This window comes from Vicia villosa, unplaced genomic scaffold, assembly GCF_029867415.1.
Source record: "Vicia villosa cultivar HV-30 ecotype Madison, WI unplaced genomic scaffold, Vvil1.0 ctg.000883F_1_1, whole genome shotgun sequence".
Taxonomy (NCBI): Eukaryota; Viridiplantae; Streptophyta; class Magnoliopsida; order Fabales; family Fabaceae; genus Vicia; species Vicia villosa.
Genome location: NW_026705398.1, coordinates 37,804 through 61,264, shown reverse-complemented (window position 1 = coordinate 61,264; position 23,461 = coordinate 37,804). Strand labels below are relative to the sequence as shown.

The window sequence follows — 23,461 nt, the reverse complement described above, 5'->3', positions numbered from 1 at the left end:
CATAATGTATTTTCTTCCTAGTCACAAATTTAGAAACTTCAAAACGAAAAATGAAACGAACAACTTACATGTGTTTTTGCTGCACGCTCGTCAACCCACTCTCCATTCTTCTTTTTGTGGGTGGCAATGAAGAGCTCATCCGGATGTGCGGGTCGCTTGAGTTTTTAGCCTATAATTAAAGATAATATATATGGTCACAATGTATATTGAATATAATTATATTAAAGCATTTCAATAACAAATATAATACATACCAATTCAAGTGCAACATCATGGTAAGCTATACGACCAGACGTATGGACTGCCCCACCTCTGCTTGATGATCAATTAATCTTATTTTGTTTGGAGACATCCTTGAACTCTTTTGTCTCCCACTTTGCAAGAAGAAACTCCCATGTATCTACACCCATCCAAGGCGGCTTGCGCGCCTGATCTTTAGCCTTTTGCAATATATCACGCAGTCGTGCAGCACACCTTTGATGAAACAAGCCTTCCATTTTAGTATCATCGCAACGGTCCCAGCTTACAAGCGACTGACAAAATATACAAATAATAAATGAAACTCAACAATATACATTATAATCAAAATACTAAAAAAGAAATTACATGTATTACTTTAAACATGTTGAACCATTCCTTTCTCTCGGCTTGTTTTTCATCGCGTTTAAGCTCACTATAACTAAAAAAAGTACCCTTGTAAAGCTTTACTATAACTTTTCTGCACATTTCGGCAACAAGGTTGCCTGGACTTAACCTATGAGGCAAATGAAAAATGTTTGTTAATTAAAACACATATGTAACACGCAAAGCAATCCATTCACGTCAATTTTAGACATTTCTTCACCTCACAAAGCACCAACAACAACAATTTTAACAGCCACCTTCTATTCTATTTTCACATAAACAATCTTTTATATCAATGTTATTAATTATTAGTTTTAACAGCCACCTTCTATTCTATTAATTATTAGTTACTGGAAAAACTGTGTGGAGAAACCTATTGGTATTTTGAGTATGCCAATTTCAATGTTACTTGTAGTAAGCCTATGGGAATTACAATATAGGTTATTACTTTTACCTCTGTTAAGAATACACTTTCAAAGTAATTAAACAGAACTCATAATCATAGTTATTGTAACATTTAAGAAACTGTAGGTTAAATGCATATTCAGATTCTATTAAATCAAAATTCTAAACATTGAATCAAAGTAATTAATCAGAACTCATAATCATAGTTATACTCTCTACCAATTCAAAAACATTCAGATTCTATTATGTCAATGTACAAAATAGAACAGAAAGTGTGCTTACGCATTAGTATCTTCTACAATATAGATCTTCGGTCGCTGCCCATCATCTTGTTCTTGTTGTTCCTCGTTAGAAAGTGCTTGGTCACCCTCTTCTTGAACATCCTCTTCCGAGGTGTGATGGGGAGGACTTTGCAAAACATGATGAGTATATCCTGGGGTAGGAATGAATCTAAATTCCTCGGAAGTCGGGATTGATGGTTGAGGTTGATTAATAGGTGGCGGTGTTGGGTTTGTCTGAGCTAGTGGTGGTGTTGGGTTTGTATGAGTCGTTGATGCAGGCTGCGAAGGTGGAGGTGTTGGATTTTTCCTAGTCTTTGATGGAGGGTGCAAAAATGGTGGTGTTGGATTTGTATGAATCGGTGGTAGAGGCTGAGTAGGTGGTGGTGTTGGTTTTGTCTGAATCGGCGGTGGAGGCTGAGTAGGTGGTGGTGTTGGTTTTGTCTGAATCGATGGTGAAGGCTGAGTAGGAAGTGGTGTTTTAGTTGTCTGAATCGGTGGTGGATGTTTTTTCTGAGTATGTGGTGGCGGTGGGTTCTTTGAACCAGGTTTCCCATGCACCATGCGAGAATTCTTTATAGCAATACTCCCAGGTGGAATTTGTCGTTGACGACATAACCTGTCAACAAAACTTTTTTACACAATTGACATTATCAATAACATTAGCAAAAATGCATCAAAAAATAGTAAATTGCAAAGAAACGAACTAGTGAAGGTTAAGCCATCTTACTTATTCGTGCTTGATGGTGCTTTTCTCTTTCCGTTTTGTCCAGTCATTTGAATAGAAGCTAACAATAAAGCTGCCAACAATAAAAAAATTTATATAACATTTTCACATATCACATCAATAGTATACACTTAGTACATCAGATCATTATTATAATTTATATGACCCAGAAATAGAGTGACTACAATTTAATATGAAAACACAAATCCTAAATTAAGAGATATCTAGTATGAAACAAGTAAAAGGAATCTAGCATATATAAAAGTTTATCAATCAGAAGTGATGAACACAGTGCAACACTGAAGAATGGTGGGAGTGATGAACAAAAGCATCAAATATAAAATAAGTTATAAAATACTAGTAACATAGATTACAAGTCAACATAGATATTCAAATTGATAAAGTCATAAGATAAAGTACTAGTAACATAAAATACAAGTAAATATAGAAACACAAGATAAAATGTTCTCTCAATCTTGAGTCATTGGTTCAGTTGTCATTCTTATCTCGACGTCGCCATCAATTAACCCCCCATCAGCTAAACCACGTATTTGTTCAACTTCGGTAATAGGCACAACTGGTAACATTTCATCAGATTGATAAGGAATTTCATCCCCGGTGTTGTCTATCTCAACATAACCCCTTGGTTTTGTGGTGATTGCTGCACACCATCCACGCATATTTTTACACGTTTCTGGATAAGGGACATAATACACTTGTTTTGCTTCTTGTGCAAGAATGAATGGGTCATACTGACGATATCGCTTATTCATCTTAATATCAACAATATTGTACTCAGTAATAACTTTTGTGCCACTATTCTTTGTTGGATCAAACCAATCACAATAAAATAGGGCAATCTTGTTGCTAAAGCCGTTGTATTCCAATTGAAGGATACGTTGGATGATGCCATAAAAATCGTTTTCTCCTCCATTTGTAAGACCTTTAACATATACCCCACAATTAGTAGTCTTTTTACCATGACTCCATTCTTGGGTGTGAAACTTGTACCCATTAACAAAGTATATGTTCCATGATGTTGCCTTCGGATTAAGACCGAGAGCTAATGCCTTCAGGTGTGGACTAGTTGTTCCATTCCTCTCATCATTCACCTAAAAAATACACCTAATCTTAGTTATAGTTTATTGTCAACCACATAATATAAATCATGAGATAAATACTAACATAGTCCTTTAGCCATGAAGGAAATTGCTCGTGTATAAGACCAGAAGCATCTTCCTTATTGATAGAATGATATTGCATGAACAATCTGACACCGGCCATAAAATCTATGAGTATATATATGCAAAATGGTTGACATCAACACAATTGTTTTACAAAAATGTACTTACTCGAGATACGGTTTAACCTCGTCACAATTGATTAAGACGTGCACATGAGCAGACTTCCATTCCTTATCAATCACCCAATTGTCACGAGATTTTCCACTAGGACGGCCACATTTGCTAAAAATTGAAAGTGTAATTGGTTGGGAGTTCTCATCATCTGGTCGAGGATCATTCCTTAAACTTGTACTTGGAAACAAACTAAAGGTCTTGAAATAGTGAGAGAAAAAATGAGTAGTTTCACGGTGCAAGTAGGCAGTGCATATTGAACCTTCAACCCTGGCTTTATTTTTCACCGAACGCTTGAAGTCTCCCATCAATCTACACATGAAAAGATTAAAAGATGTTTTTTCATTAACATAATCTACAGAAATTGAACATCATTTACCTTTCAAATGGATACATCCAACGATATTGTACAGGACCACCAAGAATTGCTTCATTAGGTAGGTGAATCGGGAGATGTTCCATTGAGTCAAAGAAACCTGGAGGAAAAATTCTTTCAAGCTTGCATATGATGATGGTAATGTTTTGTTCCAACCTGACAAGGTCTTCCAACTTCAACGTATTACAACATAAGTCTTTGAAAAAACGACTTAACTCAGTTAGTGGCTTCCATATCTCCGGAGGTAAGGAACGAAAAGCAATTGGAAGCAAACACTCCATGAATACATGACAGTCATGGCTTTTCGTCCCCTTCATCCTACCCTTGGTGACATCAGCACACCTAGAAAGATTTGAGGCATAACCATCAGGCATTTTTAGTTCCTTAATCCATCTACATACTAATTTTGCCTCTTCGGATGTCAAAGAAAATTTTGCCTTTGGCTTAGCCATCTTCCCATTAGGTAGATTAACCATCTCTAAATCCCCACGTAAACAATTAAGAGGTAAATCCAATCTTGCCTTCTCATTGTCCTTTGTTTTTGCAGGATCATTCATGACAGTGTAAAACACATTATCAAATACATTTTTCTCTATGTGCATCACATCAAGGTTGTGCCTTAACAAGTTGTCCTTCCAATATGGAAGATCCCAAAATATACTTCTTTTGATCCAATTATGTTGTTTCCCATACCCTGGAAATTTGGTGGCCCAATCACTATCTGTAACTTTTGGAAAATCACGAACTGCTTCCCAGACATCATGGCCGGTAAACATGTATGGTGGGTTTTTTTCTTCATCATGTTTTTTGTAAATCTCTTTTTACTTTTCCTAAACGGATGATCCATTGGTAAGAACCTACGATGACAATCAAACCAACAACTTTTTCCACCATATCCTAAGGTGAAAGCATCTGTACTGTCCATGCAATAAGGGCATGCTAATCTACCTTGTGTCCCCCATCCAGACAACATACCATATGCTGGAAAATCATTGATTGTCCACGTTAAATGCGCTCTCATTACAAAATTTTGTTGCATAGAGATATCATATGTCAAAATGCCATCTCTCCACAAGCGCTGCAAATCATCAATCAAAGGTTGCAAGTAGACATCTATTTTAGCTTTCGGATTGTACGGTCCAGGTAGAAGACAAGTCAAAAACATGTATGGTTTCGTCATGCACATTTCGGGAGGGAGATTGTAGGGTGTGACTATTACCGGCCAACATGAATATGGAGTACTAGAGGCTTGAATGTAAGGGGTAAACCCATCCGTACATAAACCTAATCTTACATTTCTCGGGTCACTAGCAATATCGGGATAAACTTCATCGAAGTGTTTCCATGCTTTTCCATCAGATGGGTGACATAAAACATTTGGATCACTGGGGTTCTCACGATGCCATCTCATTTGAGATGCAGATTCCTTTGAAGCAAAAAGTCGTTGTAACCTAGTAATGATTGGAAAATAGAACATTCCCTTCACTGCCACATCTTTGTAATTTCCCATTCCACACTTTCGAGGAACATACCTAGCAGCTCCACAAACTCTACATTGAGTTAAAGTGCTATCTTCTTTAAAATATAATAAGCATCCATTCACACAACAATCAATTTTCTCAACCTCTAATCCTAACTTAGACACCAACTTCTTCACTTTATAATAGTTTTCAGGTAAGCATCCTTTAGTTGGACAAACATCGATTAGCATTTGGGAGAAAAAATTCAAGGCCTTTTGAGGAACAAGCCAATTAGACATGGCAGCCAACATCTTAACTGAAATAGATAGTCTGGATTCAGAAGCTCCCTCATAAATCGGTTGGTTTGCGGAAATCAATTCATCATAAAATCGTTGAGCTTTTTCATTTGGTACCTCACCCTCACTAACTGTTTCGTTTTCCATATCAGCATTCACATTTGGGGCATTAACAAATGGTCTGAAAACATCAGAGACCATTTCATTCATTGCATGAAATTGTTCTTCATCACCTGTATTATCTCCACCAGCATTCCCACCGCTACTAATATGACCATCAAGGTCCACATTTTGATTCGCTTCTCCATGATCAATCCATGTATAATAGTTGGGCAAAAAACCATATTTGTACAAGTGATGTTTGACCTCATTAGCCGTTTTCAAGAGAATGCAACCGCATTTTACACAAGGACACCTTATCCCCCCCTTGTTTAAAAATTGTGGTCGATTCATGGATTTAGTGACAAAATCTTCTACTCCACTAACAAAACCATCTTTCAAACCATACCTATCCGAGTTAACTCTATCATACATCCAACTTCGATCCATTTTATACATTAAAAACAAACATAAGTTTATCTATTTCAAATAGATTTATCTATTTCTCAAAGTACGAAAGATTAAATCCAGGGAATATATTACAAATAGATTTATCTATTTCAAATAGATTTATCCATTTTCTACATACTAATCTCTAAAATTGGAAGAAATTAAAAACAGAGTCAAATATGTTACACAAGGTAGATTAGCAGCCACCAATATTAACAACCACCAATAATTCTCTTCTTAGTATACACCAAAATTAAAAACAGAGTCATATTACTAGTTTTAACAGCCACCAATAATTCTCTTCTTAGTATATGTTTGGACCCACAAACAACTATTAACAAAAATATGCTATACTGAATATCGAGGTTGTTCAACAAGTTTTAGATATTAATTTCTAGTATTTTCTAATATAATCTTAGGATTATTATTCAAAATAAAGTTAAAAATATCTTCAATCTAATAATAGCAATTGGTTAAGAGTGTAATAAAACGGCAGCGCATTACTAGAACAACATCAACTTAGAACAGTAAAATAACAAACACTACTTATTATACCACCACCATCACAAACAACACAATACTCTCTCTTCAAAACTTGTTGTGCTGATAAAGGTTGTTCAAAAGATTTGTTGTGCTGATAAAGGTTGTTCAAATGATTTGTTTTTTTTCATATAAGAATAATTGGCTAGTAGAACCATTTAGAATAATTAGCTAGTAGGATAAAGTCTGGTGTTTCTTTTCCTACTCAAGTATCAGGTGCCATGAATAAGTGCCAAATTATCACACAGTTGATTGCTTACTATTGCATTCCAATACCAGACTATGTCAAGTTCTCCATTTAAAAGCGATAAGCTATACAATCTTTAATAAAAGGCCAACAGGAATCAACAATGACTATCAACCGCGGTAAAGAGAATCGAAACTAAAACATATGAAATCTAACCGTGATGATGATGAAGTCCTTGTCGATTCAGACGGAAGAAATCAAACCTGCAATTTAGGGATTCTTTTTGAAAACTGCAATTTGTATAATACAACAAAATTAAAAAAGTCATGTGACTCCTAAATCACGTGTAAAAATGTTTCAACGACTTTAATGAATACGTAAAATCAATGAACTTGCATTGAAAACACATGAAAATTCAGTAGCTACTACAATATACAATATACTACTTAAATTTATGTGTGTGTATGTATATATCAAAGAAGTAAGACGATGTGGTTTGAACATAATGTTTTCCAACCATTTGCTTAGTACATAAACTTAATCTTCATTCTTAATCTTCATTCTGTATTGCAGAAGTAACATTCATTCATGCCTAAAAAAGAACTTCCCGTTACTCCATGCGCATTAATTGCGGTGGTAGTGACGCAAACGTTAGTGGTAGTATATATGAAGCAGACATAGAACAAAAACGCGCTTCAATGTAATTTATCACTAACGGTTGGGCTCTTAGCAGCACAAGGAGCGCGTCGCTGGGTGATGAATGACAATGAGCGCGTCTTAGGTTGTACCTTAATAATCGGGATATACATATTATACCTACAACAACCCTGATACACTTCTGCCACTGCTTCTTATTTCAATAACAGTTGAATGATTTTTGAATAAATTCCCCGGTAAAGAGTTCAATCAACCCCTATCCTAAATCCTAGTAACAGCACTATAGAGTTCAGCTGCTGCAACAACTAAACCATCCAAATTCTACACGAAACATGTCAAAATGAGCACAAATCACAATATAGCAGATTACATTAACCTAGTTATGCAGAATATTTGAGTACTACCATAATCTTTCTAATAACAAAATATGATCAATCACAAGGTAAACAATCTAAGCAAAATGTAACATGAACAGAATGCAGACAAAACTAAACAACAAAAATTCCACTTCAGAAATAAATAATTTTAGGATTAATAATAGTCAACCTACAAGTTTCAAAGAACACACAAGTGAAAACTGAAAACGTAGTAATCTAGTGTGACGAACTTGTACGATTGTGTTAACCATATGTAATATGCAAAAAGGTATATGAAGTAACCACTACACCAAATCACAAATAATTCCTGGTTTATCACGGTCAATCACAAATACCAAATTTGGTGGGAAAATTTCTGACCTATTCACCACCCAAAATTCAAATCCTAGCTTAACAGTTGCTAACCAAAATTCAAATCCTAGTTTATTATGGCGTCTGAAACAGCTTCGTCCGCTGATGAGGAGAAAGAAACCCTTGTTTCTTCAGCTGCTGTTGAAGGAGCTACAACGGATAAGAGAGGGAAGCATCGAATTCTTGCTGAATTGAAGCGTCTTCAACAAGATACTAAGTTTCATCAGGTTTGTTAGATCTTGCTGATTTTGATTTTAACAGCTTTTGTTAATTTCTTTGGGTGTTTAATTTTATACCTAGTATGATACATTTTTTAATGCCACGAAAATTTCTTGCCTTAATTGAAGTTGAGAAGAACCTAATTTTGATGCATAATGCATGTGTTTTTGTTTTGGTTACACGGTGGTGCCGATGATTGGAATTGTAGGAGTTAGTAAATGTGCGGTGATATAGTGGATTGCCGCGTAAACCAGTGTGGTCAACTTTGGATAGTGGGAAATAGCATATGTTTTAAGTTCTGCTATTCAAGGATAATGTTATAGTGCCGTTATAGTAGCTGTTTGACAGCATTTTTGCGCGATAGTGCTGCTAATATCGTGGAATAATAGTGGTTTGTTCAAATTCCACTATGCTATAGCGGTATAGGGCTGCTATAATGGCTATTTAATAACATTGGTGTAAACAAACATAGGTTTAATAGTTTAAGCGTATTGGAATATTGGTAGATTGTTGCGGTATGATAGTTTCTATATAGTATGGCAACTTGTTCCCCAAATAAACATCCACAAGATGCTACTTGATACTGCAGAAATTCTATATAGTATGGTAACTTGTTCCCCAAATAGGCTAAGTACAAATTCTCATCGAATAATTCTAGCTAATATGTAAATTACGGGTAAAGCCTACCTAAAGACATGTACTAAAAGGAACTGGTAATCTTAACCAACAAGTCAATAATACAACTAATTTCAGACCAACCGAAGACCTGCCTCTCAAATTAGAACAAACTATACTCTATAAAAGGCCAGTCAAACATATCAACAAATCGCAGCTCGACGAGTACGCAAGGTTCAACCTCTTCCATGAACTTAGTGGTTAGCAAAGATTTTCAGTATCAGATTGTTAATGTTGTACGATTTCTAAACTCTACCATTTTAAAGAAAAACTTTTGAAGAGAAGCTGGGGTTATAATCCTATCCTAAGGCCTGGTACCTCATTGCTAGCATGCTAATTGAAACAGGATTTCACTACAAATCAAAAAAACGTTTTTAATCAAACCTTAATAAGAATTGATTCGAAACAACAATAGCATCATACATGACAATAAGACTAAATCCCAAAGAAACAGGAAAGAGTGAATCAGCAACACCATGAGAGAGAGCTATAGAAGTGGTGAGAGCAAACATCAAAATCGGAAAAAAGAACCGATGAATGGGAAAGGGAAAGAAGAAACTAGATCTTACTTGAGAAAAAGGAATTACATCGTCACGGCTCCGGTCACGTCGTTACGGCTCCGGTCACCTTCAAACACCTAAAACAAGGAACCGATGAAACTGAAACAAGGAATGAAGAAACGATGGAATGAAGAAGAAACGATGAGAAGAAACGATGAGAACCTGACATTGAAATGGAATGGAGAAACGATGAGAAGAAACGATTGCTGCTGTTTAGGGTTTTTGTTTTTAAGAACGATGGAATGATTTTTCAGAAGAAGAAGAAACGATGGCTTTTTGTTTAGGGTTCTTTTTTTTTTTTAATTTCAATGGCAATTTTGTTTCCATATGGCTTTTTATTTAGTATATAATATTAATATATATTTGAGTTTAATATAATTTTGATTTTATTATTTTAATTTTAAAATTTTATTTTATAAATTAAATTTTAGTTATAAAATCTACTTTTATTTTATAAATTAAATTTGTATTAGATATTACTTCTACTTTTATTTTATAAATTTATAATATTGATTTGTTTTTGAAATATTGATTCAACATATAATTTTAGTTTTAGTTTATTATGTTTAAATTTTATTTTCAAAATCAACTTAATATGTATTTTTGTTTGTTTTATTAAATTATACTTAATAATAAATAAATACAAATTATTTAAAACAATAAAAAAACAAAAGTGGTGGGGAAAATGAAATAATTTTGCACCAAATATAGCGTCGGTTCTAACCGTCGCTACCATGAAAAAATTAAAAAAAAATGAAATTTATATATGAAAAGGAGGCAAATGAAAGTGGTGGGGGGAAATAAAAAATTTCGCACCTATAGCGTCGGTCACAACCGTCGCTACTATGAAAGATAATTGATTATATAATTATTTAAATCAATATATGAAAAGGAGGCAAACGAAATTGATGGAGGGAAATGAAATAATTTCGCACGAAGCGTAGCGTCGGCCTGAACCGTCGCTAGAGTAAAAATTAAACTTTTTTATTTAACAATATATGAAAAGGAGGCAAACGAAATTGATGGAGGGAAATGAAATAATTTCGCACGAAGCGTAGCGTCGGCCCGAACCGTCACTAGAGTAAAAATTAAACTTTTTTATTTAACAATAATTGTAAAGGAGGGAAACGAAATTGGTGGAGGGAAATGAAATTTTTCTGCTTCAGCCGTAGCGTCGGAGTCATCTTGTAAAACAATTGCTTATTTCCTTAGCTAGCGTCGGTTTTGTGAGACGTTAAGGAAACGCTAATAGCGTCGGAGTCGTGGCCGACGCTAAAAAATTGCATCTAAAACATGCTTTTCTTGTAGTGACAAAAGGTTCCCCAAGGTGTTGTGAAGGTTGTTTTTTCCATGTCTTCGGGCGCCATCTTGATTTGATTGTAACCTGAGAATCCATCCATAAAGGAAAATATCTTGCATTATGCAGTATTGTCAACCAGTACATCGATGTGAGGTAAAGGGAAATCATCTTTGGGGCTTGCCCGATTCAGATCTCTATAGTCTACACACATTCAGACTTTCTCGTCTTTTTTAGGCACAGGCACAATGTTAGCTATCCAAGGAGGATAACTTACAACTTTCAGAAAGCCAACATTGAATTGCTTCTTAACCTCGTCTTTGATCTTCTTGGACATATCGGGCCTACTTCTTCGCAGCTTCTGCTTAACTAGGGTGCTACCTTCTTTGATTGGCAGGCGGTGAACCACAATATCCGTGTCAAGGCCAGGCATATCTTCATAGGACCAGGCGAATATCTCAACGTAGTCTTGTAACATTTGAATCAGTCTTTGCTTGACAATGTCTTCTAAATCAGCCCCTATCTTGACTTTTTTCTTTTCTTCGTCACTGCCCAAGTTGATAACCTCAATTGGTTCTTTGTTCGTCTGTATAGTCTTTTCCTCTTGTTCTAATAGCCTTGCAAGTTCCCTTGGTACTTCACAATCTTCCTCACTTTCGTCCTCAGTTTGGTAGATCGGATTTTCAAAGTCATGACTGGCAATAGCAGAATCGTTATCAACAGGATCCAGAGTGAATGTGAATCTGCATTTATTATGTGGGTGTGTGTAAGAACACATAGCTATTTGAAAATGAATAAAGCAAAGAAAGAAACAAAAAGGATCACTAAATTTTAATATGCAAACGTCCCATGATTTTATTGAATGAACATGACCATGGTATGACAAACCCTTATAAAAAGGACCAGTGTGCTTCGGGCAAGGCACCTGGCTTTTTAGTTCATGGTTCGATAGTACAGGAACCATTTTTATCTTTGAACATATAAACAACGAAAACAGGAAATTGCAATTACTCCTGGTCAAAGGAGATCACATCTTCAGCTTCCTAGTTGTTCATTCCATTGTTGTGAGTATGGAATATCCAGCTGCTCCAGTTGCAGTTGTCTTCTTCGTCTTCCACAGCATTGATTTCTTTGGTGGTGAAATGAGCTGTTGATCCTTCAGGGTGAGCAAGATACTCTGCTGGATACGAGAGCCCGGGCTGAGATACCTCTGTTGGCTGAGAGAGATACCCGATAAGATCGTCCCATCCAGTTGGAATGATGTCTTTGAGGGAGACTTATGCATTCTGGGGAGCAGTGTACTATGTCAGGAAATCATTCTCATTATTTGGTGTTTCCCAGACTTCTTCAGGAGCGACAGGGCTTGTGAATGTCATATTGTCTTCGAAATGGTTGTCCCATCCAGTTGGGGTGATGTCTTCAATAGCGATCTGCGAGCTCAGGGGAACGAAATACTTCACCATAAAGTCATACTTGCCACTTAGTTCTCCTAGTGTATCCCAGACTTCTTTTGGACTAGGTGGACTTTGGTATTGCTCAATAATGGAACTTGTGAAACTTTTGCAATCTTCAAACTCATCACCCCATCTAGTTGGGACGATGTCTTCAATGGCAATAAAGGAACTCTGAGGTGCAGTGTACTTTACTATAAAATCATACCCGCCGCTTGGTTCTCCTAAAGTATCCCAAACTTCCATGGAAACAGGTGGAACTTTGTTTGGATATTGCTGAATAATATGGTTCAAGATCAGCCCATCGTCTTCAATAGCATTCACTCCTTGGCTGATGAAATGTGACATTAATCCTCCAGAACGAGGACTTTGATCGTTCTTCTGAGTTCCACTAGCATAGCCCAGACCTAGCTTATCGAACTCGTAAGGCACATCAAGGAGTTGTCCCCATATTGTGCAACCACCTTCTTCGATCACATCTTTGGCATCTTTGGGAGAAGCCATAGTTGGAGTTATTTTTGTAGCAGGAGTAGCAGAAATATGTTTGGCAGCAGAGATAGCGGGAGGGACCACCTCAAAATATTGGCAGGGAGTTTCGATGAATTCGCCATCCATCTCAACATACTTGGAATTACTCAGGTGACTAACCACATATTCTTCTTCGCCATAAACTGTGACGACCTTGCCTTTTACCGGATACTTTAACTTCTGATGCAGGGTAGAAGTTACAGCGCTTGCCCCATGTATCCAAGGGCGTCCTAGTAAACAGGAATATGCTGGATGAATTTCCATCACGTAAAAAGTAGAATCAAAGGTCTGAGATCCCACTCTGATTGGGAGCTTGACTTTTCCGTAAACTGTTCTTGTTTACCCGTCGAAGGCTCTTACCACAACATCGCTTGGATGTAACACAACTCCTTCAAAGTCAAGTTTTTCCAGTACTGCTTTTGTTAACATGTTCAAAGAGGAACCGTTGTCTACCAGCACATAAGACAAAGTGGTTCCGTTACATTCAATAGAGATGTGTAGGGCTTTATTGTGATTTTTCCCAGCAGGAGTTAAATCAGCATCAGAGAAACCGAGGCCGTTATTTACTGTTAGACTAGCAACACAATTTTCGAATTGATCGACTGATATCTCCTGTGGTACATGTGCAGCTTTCAGGAACCTCATGAGGGCCTTGGCATGAGCTTCTGGATACTTTAGCAGAGACAACATTGAAATTTTTGAAGCAGTGTGTTCCATTTGTTCGACAATATTGTAATCACTTTTGCAGATGATTTTCAATATTTCCTCCATTTCTTGCCTCGATGGATCTTCAATAGTGACTTCCACCGGTATTTGAACTGGTTCAACTAGTGGCTCTTTTCCTCGAGCGTTGATATCTTGATTAGGAACTGGGACCTGGACTGGATTAGTAGCAATATTTGGAGAAATTTATGGTGAAAAGATCCTTCCACTTCTCGTAATCTTACTAGTACCCAGAATATTATCAACAGTCGGAGTAGTAAAATTCATGGCCTCTTCAGTCAAGGTGTCTTGCTTAACTCCATGGACATAAACATTAATGTCGTAACTCCATGGGACAGCTTTGTCTGAGGAGTATGGAAATGGAGCCGGACTAGTGATGATTACAGATGCCACTTTGGGTGCAGCAGAAATTTTGAAAGGAGCTTTGGAAGGGATTTTCAATGGTATGGTAGAAACCACTAAGGCGTCCTCTATTCTCATCCCATTTGAAAAAACTTCCCATAAATCGTCCATAGAAGGGAGCCTCTCAAACATAATGATACGATGATCCATCCACTTTTGAATTCCTATTTTCAGATTCTCACAACCATTGGGTAGGGGTGCACAATAAAAGCAATTAGGGTCACAACCTGGAAAGAAACCATCTCGTATTAGCTTTCTTTTGACTTCAAGGAGCAGAGTTGACAATTCTCTCACATCATAGATATAAACAGTGTCTATGATAGCATTAACGGTCTTGTCGTGTTTTGGCATAGGTGCAAAGATGACATTTGGAGTCTCTGGAGGATCGAATTCAATTTCCCCAGCATCTATCATGTCTTGCATTTTATTTTTCAGGGCCCAACAGTGATCTGCATCGTGTCCTGGACAGTTAGAATTGTATGCACATGTTGCATCGGGGCAATAACTCGGAGAGGAAGTGTTGACATTCTTTGGAGGGTCTTTCAATGTAATCAGATTTGCTTTTAATAAGTGCTGCAATGCTTGAGAGATTGGCATGTTGATTATGGTGAAATTTCTTCTTGGTGCATCTGGTCGACGCGTATACTTTGGCGATTGATCTTTTTGAGGTGCAGATGCAGAGATCAGAACATCCCCTACAGATTGGTGATGCTCACTTTTGCGACTTTTCTGACTGTGCATTGTATTGACTTCATTTCTCCCACTGATGAGCCTCTCTGTAGTACCAGAGGAGGAGCCTATTTTAATTTTTCCACTTTGAATACCGCTTTCGACATGCTCTCCAGTTAATATTAGGTCAGTGAAACCTGATGACGATCTTCCCAGCAAATGACTATAGAAAGGGCCAGTTAAAGTTCCCATGAACATGTCGACCAGCTCGCGATCAGATAAGGGTGGTTGAACCCTTCCAGCTAGATCTCTCCACTTTTGTGCATATTCTTTGAAACTTTCTTTTGGTGCCATAGTCATGCCCCGTAGTTGAGTACGGGTTGGTGCAAGGTCAGCGTTGTATTGATACTGTTTGTAGAAAGCAGCAGCCAAATCTTCCCAGGTGTGAACTTTTGCACTTTCTAGTTGGTAGTACCACTCGAGTTGTGTACCCAACAGACTTTCCTGGAAGAAATGAATCCACAATTTGTTATCTGCCGTATGAGGTAGTATCTTCCTCACATAGGACCTTAGATGTGGCTTTGGGCAAGAGACTCCATCATACTTTGCAAAGACAGGAACTTTGAACTTTGGAGGGATAACAATATCTGAGACGAGTCCAAGATCATTGAAGTCTAAACCAGGTATTTTTTGTATCTCCATAGCTTTCATGCGTTCTTCCAGCTGCTGGTATTTGTTATCACCCTGTTCGTCTTCGGAATGATAATCTTCTTCGTTAGAAGAAAGAGAGGGTTTGGCTGAACCCTGGTTGTTGTGATTGTCTCCTTGATCACCTTCACCGACTATTTCAGGGATCGGCGCCTTTTTGGACCTCTTGACTGGGATTTTGATCTTCCTTGTCAGGTGACTTAAGCCTACAGATCCTTTGGGCTTCTTTTTCTTCTTGATAATCAGGGCTTTCAGTTCTTGTTGCCCCTTTGCTAACTCCAGAATTGCTATCTAAACTTGGGCGTTTTGTGCTTCGAAATTCATGATGCTTGTTTCGGAATCCATCCCTTCTAACTGAAATAAACAGCGAGGAGATGAGACACCTGTTATGTGAACCTGTTATGCAATGTTTATGAATGAAATGTATATGCAATGTTTATGAATGAAATGTATATGCAATGTTTATGAATGAAATGTATATGCAATGTTTTCAAGGATCTTAGAATTTAGATTTGTTTAAAAGAGAAACAAACATTTATTAGTCAAACAATTTATTTCTTTTTTCTTTTTTTTTTCTTTGCCTCTTTCGGGCTTACAAGTTAAAATAAAGAAAATAAAGGATTTCTCAAGCCTCCCATGGACGCTTTCTCTTTGCACCCAGGAATGTGTTGATCTGCTGTTCTTCCTGGAGTTGTCTGGTGAGTTCCAACACTTTCCGCTCATATTCTTGACAGTGTGCTTTGAAGGTGTCTCTTTCTCCTCTTAGTTGAACCCAAGATTTCTGCAGCTCTTCCAGGTCAGTTGGCATGTCCGGATGTAGAATAACTCGAGGTTCGTCCCCTTCGACTTTTGGCTCAATAGTTACAGGTAAAATAGCGGGATATGGCATGATGAACTTCTGAGCATGAGCATGCACCCATTTGAGGTAAGGCTCCATGGGAATAGAGTTCCATTGTCCTAAAGTTTTGCTTTCTACTTTGTAGACACTGCCCCACGCATGTATAAACCTTCGTCGATGTCTTTAGGAATCATCTTCGTAGTCGAACACAATGCCACGGATAATCATGTTATGAGGACCGTTTCTTCGTGCATATCCAAATTGGCGCAAAGCTAAAGAGGGGTTGTAAGTGATGCCTCCCCTGATGCCAAGGAGTGGCACATTAGGGTACTCTCCACAATGGTCAATGAGAGTGATGTCTCTTTGAAAGAAGTTGTTCCACCGGATATCAGAATGAGACAAAGACATAATCCTGCGAGACCATTGCATCCTTTGTTCGTTTCTCAACACTGATCGAGGAAGGTGTAATATAAACCATCTATCCAGTAGTGGTACATAACACATAAGAGTTCCTCTCTTTTTCATAGTACGAGTGTGTAAAGAATGTAGTATGTCTCCCAGCAAGGTAGGTATCGGGTTGTGGGTTAAGAAAATGTTGATAACGTGCACACTTATGAACTGGTCGGGATTAGGGAATAAAACCAACCCATACATCAAAAGAGCCACAACTTCTTCAAAAGCTAGGTAACTTCTGTTTTTTAGTAGTAATCGAGCCTTTTCCATTAAGAACTTAGCAAGCAAACCCTTGACTCCACTCTTTGTTTCCCAATTGGACTCGATTTCTGACTTTCGTAAATATAAGGCAGCAGCAATGATTTCAGGTTTTGGAATCTTTTCTAAACCAGTGAAAGGTAATTGATCTCGAATAGGTAACTGTCATACCCCAATTTTTGACCCTAATATCCTGTATCATTCATATCCCAATCATTAATCAAGAGCTTCACTTGGAAGTTTTGTTTGTGATGTTGCACTCACCTCATCAATGAGAGGGACCATCAAGCACCAATGATTGTTTATCTTGTATGCATATTATACTAACCCAAATACCAAAAATATTGCTTTGTTTCTTTGTATGATTTTGTTTTGTAGGTACTAAGCCAAGACATCCATAAGCAAGGCATTTTTTCACATTTTTTACTGATGAAATCGATTTCCCTACTGGGTAAATCGATTTCCCTGCAGCAATCTTCAACAAAATCACATTCTGGACAGCATGAAATCGATTTCCCTCCTGGGTAAATCGATTTCCCTAGTGTATTTTGCGCCAAATTCTCTTCTGGAACAGAGTGAAATCGATTTGACTCCTGGGGAAATCGATTTCCTTAAGGCGAAATTCAAAAAATATAAGGAGGGAAGCTTGACATCATTTTGGCACCTTTTTTATTTGATCATTTTACCAATTTTCCACCTCATCAAAATTAACCCCTTCATTAAACCCACTTAAACCTCATTTTACCATTTCTTACCATTTAGATGCCATTTAATTACCAATTAACCACAAATTAATTACCAAACACAAAAAGACCAATTTGCCACTACTCTTGCTCAAATTCTATAAATAGATACCTCTACTCTCTCATTTCACAAGCTTTGAGAGCCAAAAAACCCCTTGCAATTTCTCTCCTCATCCTTACCAAATTCACCAAAGCTCTTTTTCTTTCATAAAGTTTGTGAGTCACATCTTGAACCTCACAAACTTTGAGCTAAACCACAATCCATTTCACTCTTTTTTCTTCAATTGTTGAGAGATCAAGATTTGTGTTGGTGATTCTTGAAGTAGATCTAAGTTTTGTTCAAGATTTGGTAATTTTCTTCATCTTTATTCATCCATCATAATGTGATTTTTTTTGTGCTTGTGTGTGATGCATCTTTGATGCTATATTGGTCCTATTTGATGGTGAATTGATGGAAAATTCGTGCTCCAATTGATGTGTGATCATAAGGTGTTTGTATGTTTGCTTAAGTCAAGTTTTATGCCTCCTAATGCTGATTTTTTGAATGCTGCGCGCAGGAAATCGATTTCCCTCTGTAGGAAATCGATTTCCACCTTTTTTTATTTCAAAATTTGAACTCCGCACTCAGGAAATCGATTTCCTACAGAGGTAAATCGATTTCCTGCTGGCAGAATGTGTTTTTTTGCCTTTTTTATGCTTGTTTTGGCTTCCTACTTCCTCCACTTCATTAATATCATTGGATCTAGGATGTTGATAGGTTTGAAATGACCAAATCCATAATATTAGATGAATGATAGTGTGAGTTGATGTTACTTTATGCATTTTATCTTCTTCTCCTTCTTTTTTTATTTTGATCGATGAAAGTCTTAACACTTTGAGAATTCTATGGATTCTTGGTAAAGACTAGATCGTTACCTATTTTCTTTTCGTGCGGTATTGGTTTCGGAAGGCGATATACATATCGCTCTTCTCGCATGCATTAGCACATAAAGTTTTGACCGGCCTCGTTGTAGGGTGATTTCTACATAAATCACTTGGCGATCTGCTTAACATAGCGCAATATTTCGTGTCCCGAATAAAAAGATCAAATATGGAAGAGAATTGTATGCGGTTGATTTATGACTTATGGAAATTTATCGTGTAGTCTCTATGATTTTATCAAGCTTCTGATAAGTTTCCATTGAATTTAAATCCGAGTACATCCTTCACTCACCATCGATCTTAATTACTAACTTTGATAACAGACTTGACAAGTTTCAAGATGGTTATCTTTAACATCTAACAATTGACTTTAATTTCCACAATTTATTATATTGCTCTTTATATTTCTCGCTTTATCGCTTTATTTTATCATTTCATCATATTTACATTCCGCCATTTTCTCTTTGTCCATTTGGACGTTTATATTCCGCTATTTTCTCTTTGTCCACTTGGACATATGTTTATGTTTCCGCCATTTTCTTTTTGTCCACTTTGACCATACTTTACTTTTATTCTAAAACACAAATAATCCACAAAAATCTAAAAAAAACACATAAGGCTCTCTTTTGGACTATTGGTTACTATCCCTAGCATTTTGGAGATTCGGACTTATGGACTTAGTACCTCTGGACCCTTATTCCGTTATTCCTATGTGGTTATTCTATCTGTCTGGAATTGGATTGTTGTCTGTTTGTGTATGCAGGTATTTCCTTGAAAGCCCTTGATGGTTAATTCCAAGGCATTGATATAAGGATTTTACCCGAAAACAGCCGTTACTCTGCCCGATTTTCGTCAGAATTTTAATGTGCTTAATGCAAAGTGGTGCTAAGATAATAAGTTCATCTGGATCCCCAAGTGATAATGTGTTAGTTTGGTATTGATATTCCAAAGGATGGGAAATCTACCTTGACTCATAATGTCAAGTGTTAGCTTCTTCTTCGGTTAGACCGTTCTTTCCTTAGCTTTTATTTTATGTATTAGGATAGCCTCTTCATCTCCTCCCACTTCTTAGATTTTCAAAATCTTCTCCCTTTTTCAAAAATCTTCTTATGTTTGCAACCTTTTCAAAACATTTTCTTTAAAAATATCTTTTGCCCTTAGTGGCTTTTCTTCAAAAAGTTTAGACACTGTTAATTGTCGAAACAAGTGGTTATACCCCACGATTTTGAAATTGATTGATATAATGAGATCTTTTCCGCGTGAGAGAGCTAGTGGCATACTCGTTGATTTTATTCGAGTTGGAGCCCTTCTTTCATTAGTGATGCAAAGAACTTGTTTGTTCTCATGCTCAAGATCAATGACTGAGTATTTCTCTCCGACGATGATAAAGTGTTTATTCGTTTTAAAAAATGTTTTCCCTTTTAAAACAGAACTACATTAGCTCTGACTTCTCCATTGCACCGAGGAGGTATGTAGGCACAAAGCTTAATGCTTTGCCGAGCTTATTTTAAAAATAAAACAAACCCCTTTTTTAGCACACACGACACAGATTTTCAAAAAGGTTCCTGTGGAGTACCACAGATATGAGGGGTGCTTAAAACCTTCCCCTTGTATAATCAACACCTGTACCTGAGATCTCTTTCTTGTTTTAAAAACAAAACTTTGGGTTTTACGTTCTTTTCCCTTTTCCTTTGGAAACAATAAAGCGCGGTGGCGATTTCAAACGGAATATTTAGTCGAGTCAATTAATGACTTCGATATCAGATTTTCCCCGCTACAGAAAAATGGCGACTTCACTGGGGACCCAGTTTTAAGTGTGTTAAGCTTATTTTTTTTTATCTGTGTGTTTATTGTTGTGTGCTTTGTTTGTTTTTTCTTTTTCTTTTTGGTCTCGATGGTTCCTCCGTGATGAGATAAAGTTCTAACCCGAACTTTGGTGAGTAACTTGAGATAGGAGGTGGTAAGACCAATAGTTGCATGTCAGGAGCAATCCTTAACATGAGCATCATATGGTGGAACCCCAATCAGTGGAGGCCTCATGGAAGGTAGTAGAGGTTGTTACGAATCATCGTGATAACGCTATTACTTTCAATAGTGAGTGCCCGTAGAAGCTGAATGGCCTAGAACCTTTTTAACCAATCTAAGCCTTTTTAGGATGTAGTGCAGAAACAAGATCAAGTACCAATTTGAGCTTGTTGTCATGCGATACTACGCTCAGACGAGGTCTTTTTAGGCATATTATTGGCGCCCATGAGCAATTGTGCGTGCCGGTAATATCCGATAGAAGATTGAAAACTCTGAGAACCTTTGTAGAACCCGATTGGCAGGTACAAAGTTCCTTAGATCATACCTTTTGGGATGGTTGGACCCATGGCTCCATGCTCGTGACGTCGAACCTTTGAACTATGATCTTATGTTACCTTGCATGCTCTTGGTTGTGGTTGATGCATAAACCATGCATTCATGCATCCATGAAAACTCTTTTTCTTTTGATTTTCAAGGAACTTAGAGGTCTTTCCTTGTAAACATCATAAGTTTCATCAAACTCAATGGATCTTGGGTGTTGATGGGGTGAAAACTCTAATCCACCAAAATGGATGATTGATTTTAATGATAACTTAATCGAAACCTTAGTCCAATGTTTGAGTGTTTACAAGTTAATATCTTAATTTCCTTAAAACTCAAATAATAATAAAAAACAAATCATCTGCATTTCATGCATCATTCCGCATTATGGTCTTGCTTCCGAGAGTATTCCCGAGGTCTTATTCAATGTTCTTCATATTGAAGTGAAAGAATCAAGTTGTCTCACCGGTATAACGCTCGAGCTAACTGCAAGAAGAAGATGGAAGGTCTTGAACAAGAGAATCGTGAGCTACGTGAAGAGGTTGTTACTTTGAGATCTGCTGTGGAGCGTCTCACTGCTCTAGTTGAGGCATTGATGACTACTCAGAATCAAAATCAGAATCAGGTTCCTCCTCCCAATGCCCAAGCTCTGGGTCAGACCACTATGATTTCTGAAATTGCTGCTACAACCATTCCTGCTGTTCCTGTTGGTGCTAATCAGCAACGTATGCCTAATGGATATCCCTGGGGCATGCCTGAAGGTTATTTGTCTGTTCCTGAGATGACTCGTCCGTTGACTCCTGTTATGGTTAACACATCTCCTATTGTTCATACTGGTCCTTTTGTCCCAAAGCCCATTTATGATGCTGCTCCAAGTAAAATTCATGACAGAATGGATGGTTTCCAAGAACAGTTTGAAAAACTGCAGAAAGAGATGAAAGCCTTGCGTGGGAAAGAATTGTTTGGAAAGAATGTGCATGATCTTTGCCTTGTTCCCAATGTGAAAGTACCTGCTAAGTTCAAGCTACCTGAATTTGAGAAGTATAAAGGAAATTCCTGTCCTCAGGCACATCTAGTGATGTATGTAAGGAAGATGTCCACTCACACTGATGATCAACGTCTGTTGATTCATTATTTCCAAGATAGTTTAACTGGAGCTGCTTCTAAGTGGTATATGGGCCTTGATAGCACCCATATTCGCACTTCAATGATTTAGCAGAGGCGTTTGTGAAACAATACAAGTATAATGTGGACATGGCTCCTGATAGAGATCAATTGCGAGCTATGATGCAAAAAGAAAAGGAATCCTTTTAGGAATATGCTCATAGATGGCGTGAGGTTGCCGCCCAAGTAATTCCTCCGATGGAAGAAAAAGAGATGACTAAGATTTTTCTGAAGACTCTTGGTCCATTTTACTATGAAAAGATGATGGCGAGTGCTCCTCTAGACTTCACCGAAATGGTGGGAATGGGCGTCAGACTCGAAGAAGCTGTAAGAGACGGACGTCTGGTTCAGAATGACAGTGTATCTAGCATTGTGAAGAAGTATGGTTCATCTTTTCAGAAGAAGAATGAATCTGATGCTAATGTTGTTTCTCAAGGAAGGAATAGTCGATCAAGGGGAAAAGCTAGTCATCAACCTCATCAAGTGGCGTCAGGGACTCCCATTGTGAATTCAACTCATGTGGCTCAGGCTAGTCAACAGCCAGCAAGACGAAAGCCTAATTTTGATCCTATCCCCATGACATATACAGAATTGTATCCCGCTCTAATTCATAAGAACTCGGTTCAACCAAGATCACCACCTCCGATTCTAGAGAAGATTCCATGGTGGTACAATGCTGATGTTACTTGCGCTTTTCATCAGGATGCTCCCGGACACAGTTTAGAAGATTGTTGGGCTCTAAAGGTTGAAGTTCAAAGATTGACTCGTGCTAGTATTTTGTCTTTCCGAGACATTGGCCCTAATGTTCAAAACAATCCCTTGCCAAAGCATGAATGAATCACTATTGATGGTAGCCTGAAGTTTGAAAGATGTTTCCTTCAGCACAAACCCAGATGGAGAGAGTTCTAAGTTTTTAGTTTTCTTATTGATTTCCATTTGTAATATTTCTTGTTTTTCAATGCATTGTTTGCATGTAGAAACTTGTTTATTTTTGAATGTTAATGCTAACACAATGATAATGTTTGTCTTGAAGTAATTCATTCGTTTCACTCATGTTTATTTGTTTTTTATGCATTATGATACCAATTGCTTTTGCCAAACTCTTGCTTATGCAAAGAGTGGAGGGAGGATGACGATTTGAAAATGCAAAATTTCTGGTTGTATGCTTTTGAATAAAACCCTGCTGATGATGTACAGGCATTGTTTCAAATTCCCAAACACCAGATATATAAGGAAGATGATCCCTTGTTAACCCCTTTGAACCTTGAAGTAGGAGTTTCTTTTCTAAACGAAAAAACCCTAATTTTTAACCTGGGGCAGGGTA

The 23,461-nt window shown here is 37.4% G+C and overlaps 2 protein-coding genes across 2 annotated transcripts; both read right to left on the bottom strand.

The window, feature by feature from the left end:
• Nucleotides 1-323: 323 nt before the first annotated feature.
• LOC131631935 (uncharacterized) lies at nt 324-2,084 on the bottom strand. The gene is made up of 5 exons (XM_058902695.1): nt 2,038-2,084; nt 1,312-1,926; nt 976-1,080; nt 616-754; nt 324-533 (listed from the first exon to the last, which is right to left on the bottom strand). The coding sequence occupies exons 1-5, from the start codon at nt 2,082-2,084 to the stop codon at nt 324-326; spliced, it is 1,116 nt and encodes a 371-aa protein (XP_058758678.1).
• A 2,300-nt stretch (nt 2,085-4,384) lies between these two features.
• On the bottom strand, nt 4,385-6,070 carry LOC131631934 (uncharacterized). Its single transcript, XM_058902694.1, has one exon. It carries the CDS (start codon nt 6,068-6,070, stop codon nt 4,385-4,387), a length of 1,686 nt encoding a protein of 561 aa, XP_058758677.1.
• Nucleotides 6,071-23,461: the final 17,391 nt, after the last annotated feature.

Coding starts and splice junctions, on each gene's coding strand:
- LOC131631935 (XM_058902695.1), bottom strand. CDS start 2,084: ATGACTGGACAAAACGGAAAGAGAAAAGCACCATCAAGCACGAATAA. Junction 755..975: donor TTCTCCACACAGTTTTTCCA/GTAACTAATAAT, acceptor TTTGCCTCATAG/GTTAAGTCCAGGCAACCTTG. Junction 534..615: donor AATGGTTCAACATGTTTAAA/GTAATACATGTA, acceptor ATATTTTGTCAG/TCGCTTGTAAGCTGGGACCG.
- LOC131631934 (XM_058902694.1), bottom strand. CDS start 6,070: ATGGATCGAAGTTGGATGTATGATAGAGTTAACTCGGATAGGTATGGT.